Raw genomic sequence first — 22,149 nt, 5'->3', positions numbered from 1 at the left:
TGCACTTATTTCTTCCGCATGTCAGTATCTTCAGACACAGTAAGCCACATGCAGCCTTTCTCTCCTTGTCCAACAGAGGCAGGTTTGCTACTCCTAGTTCCAGCGGAAGTGGATCTGACGTGGGCGGTCAGCACCTTCCTTTACCAATGGCTTATGGAACTCACGTCCTGCACGAGAGTGGATATTTGCCCAACAAAACTCACAGTAATACTGCAGGCAAGTGACATTGGCACAAAAAAAGGGAGCAAATTTTCCACCACAGCGTGCGCCCTGGCATTCATCACACATCTGGTCATCTAGCACATATGGCTTTACCTCCACCTAGAAAATGAGAGAAAAATGTCTTAGTAGGTCTGCTTCAGAAATCATTTTAGTAATAATTTAAAATGTGTTCTAGAGAAAAAACAACAACACAGCATTAAATGTTGAGAAAGTAGGCAGTTTCCCAGGGAAATGCTTTACCACACAGTAGGTAAAAAAATTCATTTTGTTCTTGAACTAACCATTTTTATATTGTTTCATGCTCATAATTGACCATGTGATTAAATAAGCACTTAGTTTGGTAATTTTGCTATATGTTTGGCAATGTAATCTTCAGAAGACTATAAACTGAATGGTACTTACTATATTTTCCACTGACAGAAAATAATTTTAAAAACTACAAAAATCTAACTGATTTGTAAAACATTCCACCCTGACTTTCCTGAAGTAACATCATAAAAATACCTGTGTATTACTATTTTCAGAGGTTACTGTGAGTGAAAAAGCAAAGGGATATCCAGCCGTCATGGCAGACAAACGGTTTTTACATATTTGTCCCTTTGTTTTAATACCACCTGTGCACCGGGACAGCACCGGCCCTGGCAGCATTTCTCCTCCGCAGGAGAGCTGTGCCTGCTTGTACGTGACTGGTTCAGAACCAGGACTGTGGGTAATGTTGTTATGGGCATGTCTAGACTTTTGTGAATTTATAAGATAGAAAGTCAAAGTCCCACTGTGAAGGCCTGACTTGGTAAAAGACCTCAGATTGCCCTAAGGTCTGATTCCTAAAACTCTTAACCTCATCTGTTAAACGAGGATTAAAGAACCTGCCCAATCGAGTGAAGACTAGATAATGCAAGTAAAAACATTTAAGACAGTGCCACCGTAAATACTCCGCAAATTAGCATTAGCTACTATTAGGTAACAAGATGGCCTTGTTTTCTTGCTTCTTTCTGAACCAAAGGTTACTACTACCTTTGTCTGCGTGAATAGTGTCAGGCAGCCTAAGACCTCAGCCTTTCCTGAGGAGGGCAGAAAAATTGGAGTGTTTTAATAGCTTGGCTTGAGATAAGGTAGTGTTTGCCCACAGTAAAAATCAGTGACCCAACAATTTCTACTCTGGATGTATTCTATTGAAATATCTGCATTTGTGCAGAAATTGTATATATAAGGGTGTTTTCTGCAGCATTATTTGTACTAACAACAATTATAATTGGAAACAACCTAAAAGTTGATAAAAAGAACAGTAAAACAAACCTTTCACAGGAAGGCAATGGGTTTGCATTGTTGATATTTGCAGTTCATTTCGATATTTATTTCTTATTACTACTAATCTCTAACTTTGCATGTGTGAAACAGTTTCATCAGTTCTTCACCTAGTCTTATTTTCCATAATACCTTAGTAGCACATATCTGGAAAAATAAACTTCTCTTAGAGATTCCACTGCCTGTGTAAGAAGGAATGTTTCTCAATTCACCTCTGCATATGAGTTGCTACTTAAGAATCAATACTCTGCCCCAAATAATTGTCCTTCATTCTCATTTTTGAAACAAATAGGTATGAGGTATGACAATACAACAATCTTTTCCCTCTGCTTCTGAATATTAAACAACTACAAATATATACAATATAAATAATTTCCTCTGTGACTGTAGCACCTCTCTGCAGGAGTGGGGGCCAGCCTACATCAGAGGTCTATAGCATGGCTGCACATTCGAATCACCTGGGGAGAACTGGCTGCATCCCAGACTAATTACAGCAGAATCTCTGGGTGGGACCCAGATGTCAAGGTTTTTTTAGAGCTCCCATATGACTTTAGTGTGCAGCCAAGGTTCAAAACCACTGAATTAGAGAAATTCTAAGGTTCAAAAAAAATTTCATATGCATATTTGAATAAAAGCAGAGCCCATTCTAGCCGAGGCCGGTTTGGCTCAGTGGATGGAGCGTCGGCCTGCGGACTGGGGGGTCCCAGGTTCGATTCCGGTCAGGGGCATGTGCCTGGGTTGCGGGCACGTCCCCAGTGGGGGGTGTGCAGGAGGCAGCTGATCGATGTTTCTCTCTCATCGATGTTTCTGACTCTCTATCTCTCTCCCTTCCTCTCTGTAAAAAACCAATAAAATATATTAAAAAAAAAAAAAAAAAAAAAAAGCAGAGCCCATTCTCAATTTTTTCCCAATATTTTAAGTAACAATGCAAACAAACAAAACACTCTGCATGTAAAGAACAGAACTTATGCTATACTTCTTTTCTAAATGGTATGGTTTGGTAATTAAATTAATGACACTTCTAAAGTCCATGGTCTAGTCCAGTGGTTCTCAACCTTGGCTGCACATTATCACCTGGGAATCTTTTTAAAATCCTGATTTCTGGGCCTCATCCTCCGGAAATTCTGTTTCTTTGTGATGGGGTGGGGCCACAACATTAGTAACAAAGAAACAGAATTTCCGGAGGATGAGGCCAGAAATCAGGATTTTAAAAAGATTCCCAGGTGATTCTAATGTGCAGCCAAGGTTGAGAACCACTGGTCTAGTCAATTAGCATTAATCAACTCCCCTGTCCCCCAAATAGTCTTTTATTGTGCAAAACAGTCTCCAAGAAGAAGCTTCAAAACACTGTTACACTGGAAAATAAGAACACACTTAAGTTAAAGCTACTAATTAGAATATAAAAAGTTAATTTACCTAATAGTCCTAGTACAGTGGGGCCTTGACTTACGAATTTAATTCCTTCTGAGACCGAGCTCGTTAAGGAGCTTGTTAACTAAAATTACTCTATCAACTCAATGCAAAAAATCGGCCAAGAGACAGCTGGTATCTCAAAAAACTCGTTGGTCGGGACACTCGTAAGTCAAGGACCCACTGTATATCTCTCATCTGTACTATAAATGTAAAACATGATCATTTTAGAATACTGCTTAGGTTTATATAGAAACAATTCACAGATTTTAGTATGAAATAGATTTGTAAATGAACCACTGAGTTTTGTCCACTCCTTTCCCCTATTTTAGATGGTAATCTGTACTCAGAATTACACAATGGGGCGGCTGGCTTTCAGTTAGCATTTGTAGGACTTCCTAAAAGTTCTTATTGTGATGATCTAACAGTACTACTAAAGAGTAACTGTTTTAAAGTTTAGGACAATTATTTTGTATATGCAGTTTATTTGCATATTTATTATTGTGTATCTTTAGATAAATATGAATACATTTTTATTTTAGACTAGAGGCCCAGTGCATGGATTCGTGCACCGTTGGGGTCTCTCAGCCTGGCCTATGCCCTCTCGCAATCTGGGACCCCTTGGGGGATGTCAGAGAGCCGGTTTTGGCCCAATCCCCGAAGGCCAGCCCTCTAGTAGGCATATAAGATCTTTAGTTAATCTCTTCCCACCCTCCCCCCTCCACCCTTCCCTCTGAGATTCATCAGTCTGTTCCATGTTTCCATGCCTGTGGTTTCTACTCCTGTTTTGAGCTTCTGTCCCCTGGTGGTCAGTGCATGTCATAGCTATCAGCCGGTTTCTTAGGCGCATATATATATGAGATAGAGATAGATATATATATATATATATATATATATATATATATATATATATATATATATATATCTCTATCTCTATCTCTATCTCTATCTCATATATATATATGAAATTCGTGCACAGCGGGGTCCCCTCAGCCCAGCCTGCACCCTCTCAAATCCAGGACCCCGCAGGGGATGTCCAACTGCCAGTTTAGGCCTGATCCCTGGGGATCAGGACTAAACTGGAAGTCAGACATCCCTCTCACAATCCTGGACTGCTGGCTCCTAATCACTCACCTGCCTGCCGGCTTGGTTGCCCCTAACTGCCCCCACCTGCAGGCCTGATCACCCCTAACTGCCCCCACTGCCCCCTCCCTGCTGGCCTGGTCACTCCTAACTGCCCCCCCCCCCCCGCCAGCCTGATCACCCCTTACTGCCCCCCCCCCCCGCCAGCCTAATCACCCCCAACTGCACCCCCCCAGCCAGCCTGGTCACCCCTAATTGCCCACCCCTGCTGGCCTGGTTGCCTCCTACTGGCCCCCCTGCCAGCCTGGTCACCCCCAATTGCCCCCCTCTGACGGCCTGGTTGCCCCACACAGCCTGATGCTCAGTCATTTGGTCATCCCTCACTAACCCCCTGCCGGCCTGGTCGTAGGTAGCCATCTTGTGAGGGTGTGAGGGTTAATTTGCATATTATCTCTTTATTATATAGGATAGACTTTATAACAAATGAAAAATAAGTAGCACTTAAATAGCACTTAGTACCAAGCTCTGTTCTCAGTGCTTCAACATATGTGAATTTATTTAATCCTCAAAATAACTGTGAGCAAGCCCAGCCAGCATGGCTCTGTGGTTGAGTATCGGCCTATAGACCAAGGAGGTCATGGATCGATTCCTAGTCAGGGCACATGCCTGGACTGTGGGCTTGCTCTCCAGTGTGGGGCGTGCAGGAGGTAGCCAATCAATGATTCTCTCTCATCACTAATGTTTCAATCTCTTTCTCTCTCTCCCTTCCTTTATGAAATCAATAAACATATATTAAAAAAAAAATAACTGGGAGGGTCATAATATTACTTTTTCCATTTCATAAGTGAGGAAAAAGAGACACAAAAGGGTTAATTTTGCCCAGAATTACAGAGCAAATAGTGGAAAGGAGACCCCAGGCAATTTGGCTCTAGAATATAACCTCTTAAACCAAGCTCCACCTCTATGGTTAGAAGAATATTAAGACCTTACTGGCTAATAAAAATTTTTAACATGCCTTAAAACGACACTTATATTTTTTATACTATACCTAAAGTTCAAAGTATGTTGAAAACTTTGACATTTCAGAGTATAAAATATTCAATATTTGAATTATATTAACTCATCATTATTATTATCAGCACCTTATCATAGGACAGAAGTGATTTCCGAATTACAACTTACACGTTTATCAATATCACCATGCTGAAGCTGCACAAACCGAGCACTGATGGCAGCAATATAGCTCTGTTGATTGGAGAAAGCAACTCGACCAGCACCTTTTGGGTATTTTAGCTCAGGATCTGTATCAATTCCTGCATAACAAACTCCACCATACAGCCGGTCCATGATCATAGCAAGTTCCACTTCAAAAGAAAAAGAAATTTAATGAAATGCGAGAGAACACAGTAAATCAACAACTGTTAAATGCTTTTTTAAAAAGTAAAAGTCAATTGGATAAATAGTTTTGAAACCATTGTAATTAATCTAGTTATTAATAAGTAGAGGCCCGGTGCATGGGTCCCTAGGTCTGGCCGGCAATCAGGGCCTTTTGGGGCAGTCTTACCCTGTCCTGATCAGGGCCAGGATGGCCAGGGCCTGCTGGACTGGGGGAGGGACTGCGGGAGGTTGGCTGTGGGAGCACATGGACTGGTTGACTGGTTGTTCTGGTCACTTAGGCTTTTATATACATAGACTAGTGGCCTGGTGCACAAAATTCATGCACATTAGAAGAGGATTAATTAGAGGAAATATTTTACTATTGCTATTTTCCCTTTCTCTATAATAGAAGTGTCAGAGATGAAATGAAATTAGTAAAATGTATATGAAAATCTTCCTCCTGTCAGAGTCAGGTCCCTGTCCACCCACATGTGCCTCAAAATCGCGCGAGACCCAGACCCGGCCAGCCACACCCCCGTTGGGCTAGATACAGACCTGGCCAGTCCCACCCTTGTCAAGTCCTGCTGGGCAGGGGTGCAGCCTCAGGTCCCCTGGCCCCGTGCCGGGGTGGGTGGCCCGGCCTGAGGTCCCTCAGCCTGGGTCGGGGCACAGGAGGTGCGCTTTGAGGTCCCCCATCAAGCCCCACCAGGTGAGGGACCCGGCCTGAGATCCCCCGTCAAGCCCCGCCAGGCAGAGGGTGTTGCCTGAGGTCCCCTGGCCCAGCAATGGGTTGGGGGTTGCACCTTGAGATCCACCGTCAAGCCCTGCTGGGCGGGGGGCGCAGCCTGAGGTCCCCCGGCCTGGTGCCAGAGAGGGGTGTGTGGCCTGAGGTCCCCCCGTCAAGTCTTGCCAGGTGATGGGCATGGCCTCAGGTCCCCCAGCCTGGCGCCAGGGAGGGGGGCACTGCCTGAGGTCCCCTGTCAAGCCCCATTGGGGCGGGGGGGGGGGGGGTGAGGGAGAGCAGCCCCAGGTCCCTGCTGATTGCTCGTTAAGGCTCATTATGGGTTGCTCGTTAAGGCTCATTATGGGAACTCAGCCTCTGCTTTGGGTGCAGCTATCTTGTGTTACGGAACCACCACCCCCCCCCCCCATGGGTGCCACCATCTTTGTGGCAGAGTGATGGTCAATTTGCATATTCCCTCTTTATTATATAGGATAGGAGAGGAGAGAAGCAAACCGGGAAGCCAACCATTATAGGCATGTCATTTGGACAGCTTCACCAGAAGCTACAACTTTACACTCCTCAGGATACTGGACAAAGACAGGTACATGCCCAGTAAAGTTGGGGGACTAGGGAAGGCACTTACTGTCAATCATTCCTGGGAGCAGAGGTCACTGGCCAGAATGGGCATGGCCACTGCAAGGGGGCAAATTTGGGATATTTAATCCCCTGAACAAAGGAATTCACTCTGTGTTCTTGGTTCCTCTTGCTGCTCTTGGGAATCTTGAGACTTGTGTGACTCTGGGCTTTGGGGCTCTCCTGCATTCACATCACACAATGGACTAATAGACTGCAACTAGACTGATGCTGAACGGGACCCAGCTCCAACATGGAAAGGAAACTCTGGACACTGACTCTGCTTCTAGCTTTACCGAAGGGATGTGATTCCACAGACATGGAAATAAAGCTTTCTACCGCAACTCATCTTCCCATGGGGCTTCCAGAAATGCTTATGCCAGAGGTACCCCCCTTCCACCTAATAACAGTTTAATGGTCTTTTTTTAAACCAATCCTTTCACTTTACACTAGGATCCCAATTGCTCTCACTACAGAAGAATTACTTCAGCAATTCTCCTCTCAACTTTCTGTACCACTGGTTTTTCTCTCTATACTGGGCCTTTCCCAATATACTGCAATTTGTCCCATCTTAAATATATATATATATATATATCTTAATTCTATTTCTCTATGTGATCGCTTCATTTCTCTGTTCCCCTAATTGCTAAAAAAAGTTTTCTGTACTCCCCAGTCTCTTGCTTCTCTTCTTTGTTCAACCATTCATAATCAAACATTCACCCGATAACTCCAATTTAATTGCTCCTGTCAAGGTCATCTCCCCCACTGTCAAGTTCAGTGGTCAATTTACCTGTAAGCAGCATTAAATATATTTTCTCCATCTATCTCCCAGGATACGTTATTCTACTAATTCTCCTACTTCACTGTAACTCCTTCCTGGCCTTCCCTGTTAGTCCTTCCTCAACTCCTTCAGTTTTCAACATCAGAGTACCCCGGGTTTCAGTCGTCCTTGGACTTCTCTACAATCGTGGATTTGGTGACTTGATCCTGTGTCATGGCTTTAATTACCACTTGTTTGTTCTTAGCTGCTACATTCCTCTAGTCCAGGCCACCCGCTAGACTCCAGACTCATCTATGCAACTGTCTACTGGACAACTCATTTTGTCAATTTCATAGACACTGCAACACTCAGTGTATTCAAATGACAATCCTGATCTTCCACCATCCCATTAAACCTAACCATTGAGTTTTTGCTGATTCAGTAAGTAAGCAATGGAAAAGATGAAGTTGCCAAGTCATTAACTCTTGGCTTCATCTTCTTCCCGACTGTACATGTAATCCTGTGAACCCTATTTTCAAGCCATATCTAGAATCCAATCACCTCACTTCCATCACTAACATCCAGTTCCAATTTTCACCTGGATCATGGCAATAGCCTTATCTTTTTGCTTCAGATCTCTCCCCCACCCAAAGTTTATTTGCAAAAGAGCAGCAACTGTGAGTCTCTCAAAAAATATACAGGTTTCCCTCCTATCTGAAAGTAGAGGGTTCCCTATGGAAACTTTTGTAAAGGTTAGACTTATTTTTCTCTTTGTATTTCTTTTGGTCAGCCAAAACAGGTACTAGTTTAAATGTAATGTAAGTACTAATGTAAAAGTGAAGTAGCATCAAGTAAATCAGCTTTTGAAAGGCAGAGATACCTGTATTACATACCAATGGCTTAACTGAAATTTCTACTTAGGAGCTCTGAATGGTGCCATAGCTTTCAAAACCAAGACCCAAATCTTCCCTCCAACTGGCTCCTTCTCCAGTGTTCCTTAACTTGTAAAAGGCACCACTATCTATCTAGTGTCTTAAGACTGAAAGCAGAGATGCAACCTTTGCATTCCCTTACAGTAGCTGTTTACTTGACTCTTCCTCTACTACCACCACTAATCCAAGCCACCACTATCTGAATCCTGGACTTTGATAATAGGCAACTAAATCTATCTACTATCTATTCTCAACTGGGCTCTCCCTCTGTGAGTCATTAAAGTCAACTTTCAAAAGTGCAAATGTGATTATGTTTCCTTCTATTAAAACTCTTCACTGGTTTTCCCTTGCTCTGAGAATAAAGACCAAATTAACCTATTAAACCTGTCTGTCCAGACTCCTGCTTATTTCTTCAGTCTTCTGTGTCTTTCCACTCACTCCTTATACCTCCAAGTCAGGCACTCTGGGCTTCTTTGGTCCCTCCAATGCATTCTGCTTCCCTCCACTGAAGACCTTTGAATATGCTGTTCCCTTTATCTGATAACTCCTTCTAACCTTCCTGACCACCCCAAACTACTACCGTGCAATCTTTACAAGTCAGCTCAAATACAAATATATTTAAAGCATCAGACTATATCACATTCCCTTGCCATATGTTCTTCTATTCCTTACAATCTTTCCTTATAGCAGTTATGTTCTATTACTATTTATATGTAAGAATGGTTCTTTAACCTAAATCTCCCATACTGGATGAAGATGCAGTAATGGAAGGCACTAATACACTTTACAGGATATATGGTATCCTAAAATGAGCTTGTATAGTGGGCATTTACATCTATAATTATGTTTCTCTATGACATCTTCCAGTAAATCTCTGGTTCCTGGTTACTGACAACATATGTTTATCACTTACCTAAAGTGCTAATTTTTATAAAACAATTAAAAAAAATAAATAAAGGAGCTCGTTAACTCAAAAAAAAAATAAAGTGCTAATTTTTTAAATTCCAAATTTCTTCCTTAGATATGAAAATCAACCCACATAAAATAGACAGGTCCCAAATTCTCATATCTTAGCAAGTTACGCTTAAGAAGTCAGAAGTATTTGAGTGGATTTTCCTTATGAGTCTGTTTGGAGTTAGCTATTAATATTGATAGATAACTGCTCAATTCTCTAGTTACTTGATGCTTTCAAGAACGGTTCTCAGAATTCTGTAGTTAGCAACTATTGGAGCATGAGGAATCTGCACCTCACCTGCCCAACACGCCATGCACACAACAGCTACCAAATATTTACTCAACTAATTCATAAATGATTTTTTAAAGCACACAATTTGTTAGTATTCTACTTACCAGCTCTTAGTGGTCTAGGAACACCTCCAACAAAAATTGTTTTCCGGGGATCCAGAGGCTGAGAACCATCCATCACAAAATCACTATCACTTAAATTCCAAGGACGGATCTGAACCTATTAAGAAAAGGACATTATTTTATTGGGTCTTATTCGCTTTACAGCTTATGTTGTTTTGCAGCACTGGATTTTTCATTGTTTAAAATTTTGGATAGTAGGATTTAGAAACAAATTATCTAGGAACTATAAATTATTCAAACTGACATGGTGGTTTAATTGTTTTTCCACTAACAATCACTTCAAAATGTTTTTGGAAAACTTTATCTTTGTAGCTTAGAGTTCACGTGGTGCTTACTTACTGGTTTGTCTTTGATGGTGGGACTGGAAACACACAGATAGAGTTTTCCATCTTCTTCAATGCAAGCGTCAATCAGTGCCTGAACTGAGCTCTCTTCTTGAAAGAGAAGGAACGCATAGCCTGTAATAATTATGAACAATGAGGCAATACGTTAAGGTAAGTGATTGCACCCCAAATTTCATTACTGTTTAGAAAATTTAAGTTTTGTTAAAGGAAAAATCTTATAAGTAGAGGTAGCATCATTATATTTTCTATAGAACACAATATACTATTGGAATGCCCATGAAAACATATGCTCAGTAAATTAGCTACTTTATACGCAGCACTTACTATTAAGTACTGTGCTAAAAGTTTTACATTAACTATTTTATTTGATGCTCACAAGTCTGTGAAACATTATTTCCACTTTATAGAGAAAACACTGAGGTATCAAGTGGTTAATTACTTATTCGACATCAGTCATATAAGCAAGTAACTGGCTGAATAATTTCAAATTCTGGTCTGTCCCATTCTCTTTCTAGTAGTGATACCTCCTTCTCAAACCATTTGGAATGATTAATCAGTTGAAAATATTAGGGCCTGAAGTTTCCTATAAATGCCGTTAGGGTATGAAGATCTAGAGCACACTTTTGGACTACAGAACACTTGGAAAGGCCCAGGAATTTCCATACACAGAGAGAAAATTCCCCAGGCAACTTGACAACTTTCACATGATACTAAAAAACTATCTTAAGGAGGCTGGAATAAAACCGGTTCCTTCAGGGTGGGTCAGAACTTTTAAATCAAGTCTCAACTTGGACAAACAATTTTTCAGTCTAGAGACTATTTAGACTTGTAAATCCAAGCTCTTGCTTAAATTCCTCTTTCACTGGGAAATATGCACTTCTTCCTTTCCTTGGGATACCAATTGTCAATCTTTAATCAGCCATGCATCCAGCAGGCAAAGCAGACTTCATTATAAAATGGCATCAGCATTTACATTCCTGGTTTACTACTTTGTGATTTTCCCAGCAGTTGATAGCTATGAATGATCTAAAAACATCCCTTTCCTTGACAAGATTCCTGTGCAAACACACATGGAGACTGCCACCCAGTTCTAATATGAAGAAGCCATCAAGCAGTCCATGCACATCTGTTCCAATAAACAAAGGGAAGCATGAGGTCATGTTTTACATAGAAATCAAAAACATTGCTTGCTGCCAACAATGGCTTTTACTGCCACAAAGGTCTGATGTGACACAGAAGTACTTCATTTTAATAAAATTACATTACTTGATTGCATAAATAAGACATCAAACGGACCCACACAAATAGAAATTTCCAAAGGTACAATTATGCAAGATTAAGAAATGCATTTTAGAACTATTTTAATTACTAGAAGCAATTTAAATATGGTTGAAAAATTTTTTAAAAATAAAGACTGGTTTTCTTTAAGTGAAAGCTTTAATTTTGATACAAAGCTGAGCATTTGAGAAATATAACTTTTATAATAATAAAGAGAATATAAGGCTAATTTAGTAAAATAATATTTAAATTCAATATTTTAATGCTGCTTATGTTTTGTGATATTATTTTTTGATATAAATTATTTTCACAGTACTTAATTTTAAAACAATATTTTAAATTCAAAATTTTTAATAGTGCTTAATTATTTTTGTGATTATTAGGGAAGAAATGTTTATATTACAAAAATTAAAGCAAACATGGCAAATAAACTATGATCTAGCTAAGGAAAGCCATTAAAGATGAAAATACTCTTACCAAAAACAAACCATCTATGGTTCTCTAGAATTTATTAGAGTAAGCTAATATTCACACAGGTGAACCTCATATACTGCTAAGTGAAACATACATACATGTGTGGCTCAGTAACCAGGGCTCAAGTCACTGCCTTAATTATATGTTAGCTTCACAAACTGGATGCTTCTACAACCAGTGTTTTCCAAACCATGAAAAATTATGAATTACAGGAATGATAAAAATGCTTGAAAGAACAAGGTTTGGGAATACTGGTCTTTGGCAATGGCTACAATTACCTATAATTATACAAAAAAACAAAAACCCAAAACTATGATTTGCCATACTAATATATATATTTTTTGTTGTAAGTTTGAGGAAATCAACTGACAACCACCTCAAAAGCCACAATAACAGCCCTGGCTGTTGTTGCTCAGCTGGTTGAGCATCACCCTTTACAATGAAAGGATGCCAGTTTGATTCCGTCAGGGTACATGCCCAGGTGGCGGGCTCGGTCACCCATAGGGAACGTGCAGAAGGTAGCCGATTGACGTTGCTCTCTCACATCAATGTTTCTCTCTCACTCGCACTCTTCCTTCCTCTCTCTCTCTCTCTAAAAATCAATAAAAATATTAAAAACACACACGGTAACAATGACAAGAGTCACAAAGACAGCAAGTATTCTGTTTCATTAAATTTGTGCCAACCCATTTTCCTATGCTTATAGTTCACCATTCCCTTAAAAGAATATGAGATTAATGTAAAAAATGTTTATGTCTCCACAAAAACCGATTCTAATTCCTTTTTAAAATTATATTTCAATTTCTGCCTGGAACTCTCTGTTCAACAACTGTTTATCTAAGTTGCAAAGCACCTTTTAGATTTAGCTCAGTTTTAATAGAAAAGAAAACACAAAGTAATTTATATTCTCTTTTGCTTATATATAATTGATTCCCTAGCAAATATCAGCAATAAAAACCCTTACCTTTTGGTGGAAAATAGGACTTGCTTTCTGCTTTATGAGGCCAATCTACTACCAGAGGCCCAAATCTTCTGAAGCTAGCAGTAATTTCATCTTAGGAAAGTATAATAATATGCATTAGGAATTAGTTTAATAATTCATTCTAAAACCCTATATTTTATAAGTTACTTTAAATATTTAAAATTGAAAGTACCAAATGGCCTAAAATAAGCTAGAATATAAATACTAAAAACATGTTCAATATCCTTATTAAAATTATTCATAAAAATAGATATTTTGTCCAAATAAATTCATTTTAAAGTAGCACACTTATCAGAAAAATCAACATAAAATTATGTGGATAATAATGACTATACAGACTACCAATCCTTAAATATCATTGGCTTGAAAAACATGCCAACATTATGTTAAATTAAATAAAGAGATCAATTACTGCTTGACAAGTAAAATCTTGTAGAAAAAAGAATGCTGAAACAAGATGTGAAAAATCTATAATACTCATAAAATATACTACAGTCTGACACAGGTCAGGTAGTTTCATTGAAACACATATAGGCCAAATCCAATATATGCTCCAGGTAATTTCAGGCCATAGAAATCTTATTACATTGATTAATACACAGAATAATCTATTAGTTGTGAAAGAGAATAGCACCAAATCATCAACTTACCTTCATCAATATCTGGAGGGAGACCACCAACAAAAACTTTTCGAGAGAAGCGTTCTATTCGCTCTCCATTTTGATGAGCTGAGTAACATGTGGGTGAGTTTAAAACCCCAACTTGATCATTATGACCATCATCCAGCAAGCCATCATCGATTGGGAAGAGGGAAGAACGACCTAAAATATAAGAACAAATATAACTTGAATCTCAGGTCTGAAAAAAGAGTAAAAACAGCAATGACAAATTCAAAGACTTAACAATGAAGGTGACATATGCATAAAAGTGCAAGGAAATTCAGATAGTTTGAGGTTTTAATTAGTTAGATTCAAGAGAGAAGCAGTCTGAGAAATGACTTAGAAATAAACAGTAATATAACAATTAAACCACAAACACTAGATCACTTCAAATTTTTATGGAAAGCAACAAGAATCTAATGTATGAGGATGGTCAGACTGGATATGTAACTGGAAGAACTTTTAGAAACTGGTAGCAGAAAGAAAATGACTAACTAGATCAGAGGACATAAAAAAAACCACTTGCAGACTACAGGAAGGGCAAAGGCATCAAGCATTACTTGCATATCATGTCTTGAATTAATTATACTTGTCAATTATATGAAAGGATAGGCAGGGCTTCTGCACATGTGCAAAACAGAAAGCCACTCCCTCCGGAATTGGTTCCGCAGCTGAGCTGGCCCTTTGGGAGTGCACCCTATTAGAGGGCACATCCTCTGCAGCAATCATGATGAGCTAGACCATGTGGGGACAAAGAAATAAAAGTGACCTGATAAATACACTCCCTGCTCTCCAGGAATGTACATCAGAAAAGATAAGAACTCTGTATGCACCTGGGGCACATATCCAAACGAAAACTTCCCAATGCTTCAGAAGTATGGTGAAGGGAGGGAGTAGTCTAAGCTTATAAATGGTAATTTCTTAAATCCTCAAGTGAAACTGAATAGCATCTGTGGTGAAATTGGAAAGGTCGCAGTGCTTACTGAGAGCATTAGAAAGGACAGAATTTTTAAAAGTAAAAATATTGCCCTAACAGGTTTGGCTCAGTGGATAGAGCGTCAGCCTGTGGACTCAAGGGTCCCAGGTTCAATTCCGGTCAAGGGCATGTACCTTGGTTGCAGGCACATCCCTAGTAGGGGGTGTGCAGGAGGCAGCTGATCAATGTTTCTCTCTCATCGATATTTCTAATTCTCTATCCTCCCTCCTCTTTGTAAAAAATCAATAAAATATATTTTAAAAAATAAAAGTAAAACTATTTGTAGGGGCATGGTTTTGAGTACATTTTTCAAGTGGGAGAAAAAATCATAAGAGAAAGTAGGAAAAATAAATTTATTTGAGAAGTAGAGTAGTCAAGCTGGAAAAGCACTTTGAGGTGAGAGTACTCATCCTTGAATGCCAGTTTAAAGGAGATATTTCATTTAGTAGGTGAAGGATACAGGGGTTCAAGCAAGATGATAACTTTTTTCTTGTTCTTTAGTAAGACTTATCTTAACAAGTATTTCCTATCAGAAATAAGGACTAATAGAAAGCAAATGTCAATATTTTTTGTGATCAATGGAAAGAAAGCTCTTCAAAATGAGCTATTTTACTTTACAAAATGAACCTCATCAAGATCTATTAAAAACAATATTAATTGTAATTAAATGGTTCAACTTTCTAAGGTTGGACTTTAAATAATTGTATATTTAAAAAAGGAATAATATAAGGTAGAGAAACAACATGTATGCTAATTTTTGATTAAAAATGACAGATCCAAATGTTATATGTATTTCGGATACGATAATACTTTGAAAATTATTTCACTTTAAAGTGTTCTAACATACATACAAATTTAGCAGTCCCATGAATACAACAAAGTCTTTCTAACGTATTTTTATCATAAGAAAAAATGTAGATCATAAATATTTAGGGTTCAAGAATGCATTGACGAAGGAAATCACTAGATAAGCAATGTCAGATAGAGGGGTGACTCAAAATGACACTTTTTATGCTAATTATGATACTATAAGTATAAAACTACATTGACAATTATTCCATATTGCTAACTATAATAATGTTCTAACTATAATAAATAAAATATTATAGTTAATAAATAGTAAATATCTATATTCTATTAACCAGAACAAAAGATATAATGAAAAGGCTAAGAACATTCACATACTTAGCCATACTAAGAATCTTCATTGCTAAAAAATAATAACTGCTTTCTTTCTAAAGCCATAAAAGCTATAGTTATTTAAAAGAGAAGTTAGCTGAGTAAATACCACTAACAAAAATATCACTTTTAGCTTTGCCAATTATCCTTTCATATAACCCAAATTAATTTGATTATAAAAGGGAACCACTAAATAATTATTCATGTCTTCCATATGCAATATATTTTAAACATATTTTCCAAGAATTATACACACATATATTTAGTGCATGAAAATGGCTGGTGATAAAGGTAAAATCATATGTGCTTAGAGAAGTAGAATTTGTTTAAAATTTGATTTGGACTAAAATATTTACAATAGTTTTCAACCAAAATTAAATTACCTTTCTTCTTTTTTACTCTGAAACTAGGATACGTTTTCAGGTTTTTACACCCTAAAGAGTGAAACTGAACAATAATAAAAGCACAATATAAAATCTGTGGGATGTAGCAAAGCTACATATGCAGAGAAAAATCTGCATACTTAGCAGAAAATTTAGTTTTAAATGCATATTAGAGAACAAAAAAATATTTAAAGTAATCCTAGTTTATGCCATAAAAAGAAAAATAGCAAATTAAAAACAAAAAGAATAAAAGGAAAAAAATGCAAAAAACATGACATAAAAAAGACTAACAGGCCCTAACTGGTTTGGCTCAGTGGACATAGCGTCGGCCTGCGGACTAAAGGGTCCCAGGTTAAATTCCAGTCAAGGGCACATGCCCAGGTTGCAGGCTCAATCCCCAGTGTGGAGTGTGCAGGAGGCAGCCAATCAATGATTCTCTTGCATCACTGATGTTTCTATCTTTCTCTCCCCTCTTCCTTCCTCTCTGAAATCAATAAAAATATATTTAGACTAACAGAAAGATAACCAATAACTTATCAAATTTATATATCCCTAAGTTCAAGAAAGAAAACTCAAATTACGAATACTAGCTATGAAAAAGGGGACATCAATCAATATAATCTATGAACATTAAAAGGCTAAAATGGAAATATTATAAGCAACTATGCTAATAAATTCAACTAGAGGAAAGAAATTCGTTAAACAAATAAGCTTTGAAAATTGACACAAGAACGCACGCACACACACAAAATATATAGATACAGAATTGAATAAACTTTTGTTCTTTAAAATTCTGATTCATTCACCACTAAAACCATCTAGGGCTGAAGCTTTTTTTGTAGGAAGTTTGTTTTTAAATATTTTAAATATTTCATACTTTTAATAAATGTAGAACTATTCACACACATGCATGTGTATAAACATACTGTACACACAAATAAAAGGCAAATCAAAGTTCTGCAATAGGAAAAGACAGAAACAGAAAATATAACAATAAACATAATGTAATATGAAATTAGTTATAACTAAGATTACAATGAGCTTCTAACTCTGACTGTGGTGATTATGCTAATAATATGCCTAAACATTAATACTTATATATGACTTTTCATATTTTTAGTCTTATTCTGGAAGCCCAGAATAAAGACATTTCCCAACATATCAATGGGTAAGGCAGGAAAGAAAAAAACATTTGCACAATTATTTAATTTATAGCTTGAAGCATGGTTCTTTGCTCTCAATGTATTATCCTGCTCTTTTATTTAATAAAAGTTGTTCTAAAAATAAAAACAAGACAAATTATATGAATTAAGTATGACTAGGAATATTCACCCCATCTTAAAAGATCCAGAGATCATTCTATTAGGTAGATAATCCACTATTGTGATTTTTATTTAATAGGCAAGGATAAAAAGATTATCAAAGCAAAAGGAGTAGGTCCAGGACTGATCTCTCTCAAACATCATCTGCTTAATCAGATATAATTACTCATCAAATCAAGCATGTTTCTCCAAAGAACTTAGAATGAAATTGTAAGGTACATTCATCACTTTAAAATATTTTGCCCCATTAATAGGTTTGTTCTTTTCTCATAGAGGATGTAATAAGATATGCAAACTGAATAGAAAGGGGGAAAATGAGTAAAAAATAGGAAGAGAACCAGGTTACTTCTAGAACTTTCTGAGTCATTCCTTTGTGTGTGTGTTTTTATATTATGGTATAAAATATTTTCAAATTCATATCAAATCTACCAATAACTATTTCTAATGGGCATTCTTTTCATCTGACCATAAAAATTTTAAAGAAGACTTCTACTATTCACAGAATATCAACTAAAAACAATTACTGAATGGCATATAATTTGAGAGGAAAATTCAGGCATTATATCCTCCCATAAGCTAAATAAGTGCGACAACTATCACTTCTGTCCCAAAGAAAGCTTCTACTTAAAACATGAGAGTCCTCTTTCTTCCAATACTGGACGCAGCTTGAAAGCAGAGGAAATCTTTGTAGGTCTCAGAGGATACAGATATTTAGGAGTAGTAGCAAGTTCCTATCTAAAAGCAGAAACTGTTGCTTTTCCTTAATATTATAACCATAGTCTACAACAGCCGTGGGCAAACTACGGCCCGCGGGCCGGATTCGGCCAGTTTGAAATGAATAAAACTAAAAAAAAAAAAAAGACCGTAGCCTTTTATGTAATGATGTTTACTTTGAATTTATATTAGTTCACACAAACACTCCATCCATGCTTTTGTTCCGGCCCTCCGGTCCAGTTTAAGAACCCATTGTGGCCCTCGAGTCAAAAAGTTTGCCCACCCCTGGTCTACAATTACAGTACTGAGATGAAAGAAAACAACTAACATGATAGTCTGTTAACTTCCTCCTAAGAACTTCCTAGATCATGACATTTACACTGGCATATGCCTAATAAGACTAAACATAAATTGTTAAGGTTAATTAGATAAAAAGTATATAATAAGAAAATAATCCTAAATTGCTCTATAGTTTCAAAAATACTTTAAAATCACAGGTTGGTAAGTGGATCTTTTTGCAAGAGAACTGAAGCTCTATATTAAAACGGTACAGTGAAATGAGACAGTCCATAGTTATGAAAATAGACACTAAAATTCTAAACTTTCCCTCTCCTCAGTTGCTAATAACAATCTTCAGAAAGTTATTTAGGTTGTTTTCTATAGCTCTAATTTTTTAGATAGAAAACTAAAGAACCAAAATATTCAGTCAAGCATTTGAAGCTTCAGATTCCAAAAATGATGTTAAATTCACACAAAGTAAAATATAAAATTATAAATCCTACTTAAGAATTCAAAATATCAGTTTCTGTTCTCAGTGGTGGCAAATATTTTTTCTTGTTTGTTTTCAAAGCACATGCACTCATGACTAGATAAGAAGAAACTGAAGCACTCACACACATGTAATATTTATGAAAAGGCACTATTATTGTCTATTCTCCATTGCTCAAGGGGGATTTAGGGGTCAAGGAAAATCCTTTCTATTTAGTTTGCACTTTTAACAACTATGTAAATATCATGATCATCGCTCACTTTAAGAATAATGTAGTAGTATAAAGTTACTTTTACTACTTCTCCTGACAAAGACATTTTTCCCTCTCAAATTCTGCACGTGAAAAAAAAAAAAAAAGGCCAAGTTTAAGCCACAGAAACTGTCAGCTGCTTTCCTAGAATGTTTATTAGTCCAGCATCACACAGTTGTAGCTTTTCCCTTAAGATAATAAGAACCCTGAAGGGAAGACTACTGTGTGTGTGTGTGTGTGTGTGTGTGTGTGTGAGAGAGAGAGAGAGAGAGAGAGAGAGAGAGAGAGAGAGAGAGAGAGAGGAAGTTCTGTGTGTTAGAAGGAAGGGAGGAGTGTGTGGGGGAGGATTATATTCTTAGAAGACAGAATATTAGCAACATGATTTCTATATATCAGTGTCAATTTGTTATTTTCAACTGGGTCAAACATTAAAATAATAAACTCGATACATAAATCATATACCATAGCTTAGGTAATCAGTTATAGATTTAGAGTAGAAAAATCATATTGCATGTCATCTTCACTAGTATGTATTAAACATATTTCTTAAACAAACTATAAATGACAGCTTTATTTTAAAAGATAAAATAACTTTAAAAAGAGTTAAAATCTGGACAGTTTAAAAGGGATACTTTTATTAAATAACCTTATTAGTATGAAATGTTCTTTAAAGGTTAAGAGATTTAGATTGGAAACTCTGATAAGTGCTCAAATCAAAATACAATTCTTCTGTGAGTTTTCAGACATTGAATAAGAAATCTGTGATAATTAATACATTGATCAGTAAAACCCAATTAGAAACATTTATACCATAGCAAACAGAAATGAATTACCTCGTCTTCTCCCATAACTCCTTGCTGCATGTAAACAAAGGACAAATTGTAAAATGTCAGAACTAAAAATAAGCCCACATATACAAATATTTGTGATATGAAAAGTTGTGTGGGCATCTGAAAAATTAGTGCTACTTTGTTTTCAAAGCTACAATAATACCAATATATAACATATGCATGATGTTTTACCATTTACAGAGCACTTTTATTATATATCTCACCTGAACTGTATAAAAACTGTGAAATTAAAAGGAAATATACATTTTATTCTCATTTATGTTAAAATTCATGAATAAGTATTTGTCTCATGAGAGCAGGATAGGAATATGTAACACTTAAACAGCTAAACAGTTCAACAGCATCACAGTTAAACAGCATCACAAATAATTTTTCCAATGAATGGCAACAATTTGAATTAAATCTTCATTTTCCTACTTATTATATATAGCATATATAGTCCAACAAATAATTATTCAGATTCAATTCACATTATACCAAACCCTGCTTGGAAAAAGTACTGAAGACACAGTAAAGAAATCAATCCATATTCGAACTTGCTTAGTTGAAGAAATTATCAATGACATACTATAGCTAATAATGTTTTCTATTCTTTTAGTACATTTTATACAGCTCTATAAAGTGTTTATGTCTTTACATCTGAGATAATAGGGATTCAGATACAAACTATTATTGGTATTATCATAGAATAGTAGGTATGTTAAATATTGTAAAGTATAAATTACTAAGACATTTTAATCTGTGACTAGCGGTTTATATAATTCCTTCTGAAGAAAAAAATATTGCAATTTATTTTTCATAAGAAACTACCAGTTAGATAAAATTCACAACTCATTTTTAAATAACTCCTCTCCCCCCAAATTTGAGTATACAGCAAGTACTTTTACCCTGAAATTGATATATAGAACCAAGGCAGTAAACAAAAAATGACTGTTGAATTTCAGATCTTATTTCATGCTCACAGTGTCTTAGGCCTGGGAAAAATTGATGTTGAATAAATCTCAAATCGAGATATATATTACAGTTATCAGAAATGTCTCCTTAAAAGTATAAAACTTAAAGACCAAAAGAAAACATTTCATCTCATTAAATATATTCTACTAGAGGCCCGGTGCATGAATTCATGCGTGGGGGGGGGGGGGATGGACCATGGAGGTTGGCTGGCCAGGGGAGGTTGGGACTGCAAGAGGGATGAAGGGAGGTTGGCTAGCCAGGGGAGGGACTGTGGGAGGTTGGCCACTGGCCCCAAGAAGGAAGCCGGCTCTTGGACCCCCTGGGAAAGGGGCTGCATCCACTGCCACCCAACCCCCGTTTCCTGTGCCAGCCCGGGCCCCAGGGCCCCAGCGGGGTCAGGAGAGGAAGCAATGGTTGCTGGGCCAGGTGCGGAAGAAACAGACGCAGGTCGGGGACACCACTGCTGGCGCCCTGCCACCACAAGGTTTCCCGCCTCCCCCCCTCCACTTTCCTCGTTGCCACAACCGCCACCGTGGCAGGCTGGTGGCCCCCAGGGAAGTGAGAGGACTGGAGCAAGACAAACTCTTGTGTTGAGCGCTGCCTTTCACTAGATTGCAGCAAGGAGCTGCTCTGCTACATACGAAACCCTGACCCAAGCAGGTCTCTATGAATGATTTAGCGCCAGGGGCCGATCGGTATTATCATATTGGTATTATCATAGAATAGTAGGTATACTAAATCTTGTAAAAGTATAAATTAGTAAGGGGGGAGGGGCCATGGGAGGTTGGCTGTGGGAGCACAATGACCACCAGGGGGAAGCTCCTGCATTGAGTGTCTGCCCCCTGGTAGTAAGTGAGCATCATAGTGACTGGTTGACCGGTTGTTCCTGTCATTGGGTCATAATGGTCACTTAGGCTTTTATATATATACTAGAGGCCCGGTGCACAAAATTTTGTGCACTCGGGGGGTGGGGGGGGGTGTCCCTCGGCCTGGCCTGTGCCCTCTCACAGTCTGGGACCCCTCGGGGGATGACCACCTGTTGGCTTAGGCCCCCTCCCCGGGGGACTGGGCCTAAGCTGGCAGTCAGACATCCCTCTGGCAGCACGGGAGCCCTCGGGGGATGTCCACTTGCCAGCAGGGAGCAGGCCTAAGCTGCAGTCGGACACCTTTAGCGCTGCTGAGGAGGCAGGAAAGGCTCCC

General features: G+C 38.0%; 1 protein-coding gene across 16 annotated transcripts in view; it reads right to left on the bottom strand.

Annotated features, from left to right (window-relative positions):
* Positions 1 to 22,149, bottom strand: part of CPEB2 (cytoplasmic polyadenylation element binding protein 2) — a 65,993-nt gene that overhangs the window by 3,659 nt on the left and 40,185 nt on the right. For 10 of the 16 annotated variants that reach the window (XM_036329093.1, XM_036329079.1, XM_036329086.1 and 7 more), the window contains 7 exons: positions 19,978 to 20,001; positions 13,543 to 13,713; positions 12,875 to 12,964; positions 10,154 to 10,272; positions 9,797 to 9,911; positions 5,203 to 5,384; positions 1 to 321 (listed from right to left, as the gene is read on the bottom strand). The exon at positions 1 to 321 is cut by the window's left edge and continues 3,659 nt beyond it. In XM_036329093.1, coding sequence (XP_036184986.1) covers positions 94 to 321; positions 5,203 to 5,384; positions 9,797 to 9,911; positions 10,154 to 10,272; positions 12,875 to 12,964; positions 13,543 to 13,713; positions 19,978 to 20,001 — 929 coding nt within the window. In that variant the 3' untranslated portion in view covers positions 1 to 93. The remainder of the gene's footprint in view (positions 322 to 5,202; positions 5,385 to 9,796; positions 9,912 to 10,153; positions 10,273 to 12,874; positions 12,965 to 13,542; positions 13,714 to 19,977; positions 20,002 to 22,149) is intronic. The other 6 variants (XM_036329081.1, XM_036329089.1, XM_036329082.1 and 3 more) reach the window with 2 other exon arrangements.

The sequence above is a fragment of the Myotis myotis genome, unplaced genomic scaffold (genome assembly GCF_014108235.1).
Source record: "Myotis myotis isolate mMyoMyo1 unplaced genomic scaffold, mMyoMyo1.p scaffold_m19_p_1, whole genome shotgun sequence".
NCBI lineage: Eukaryota > Metazoa > Chordata > Mammalia > Chiroptera > Vespertilionidae > Myotis > Myotis myotis.
Note: the sequence above shows the minus strand (reverse complement) of the source record. Positions and strands in the feature narration are given on the sequence as shown.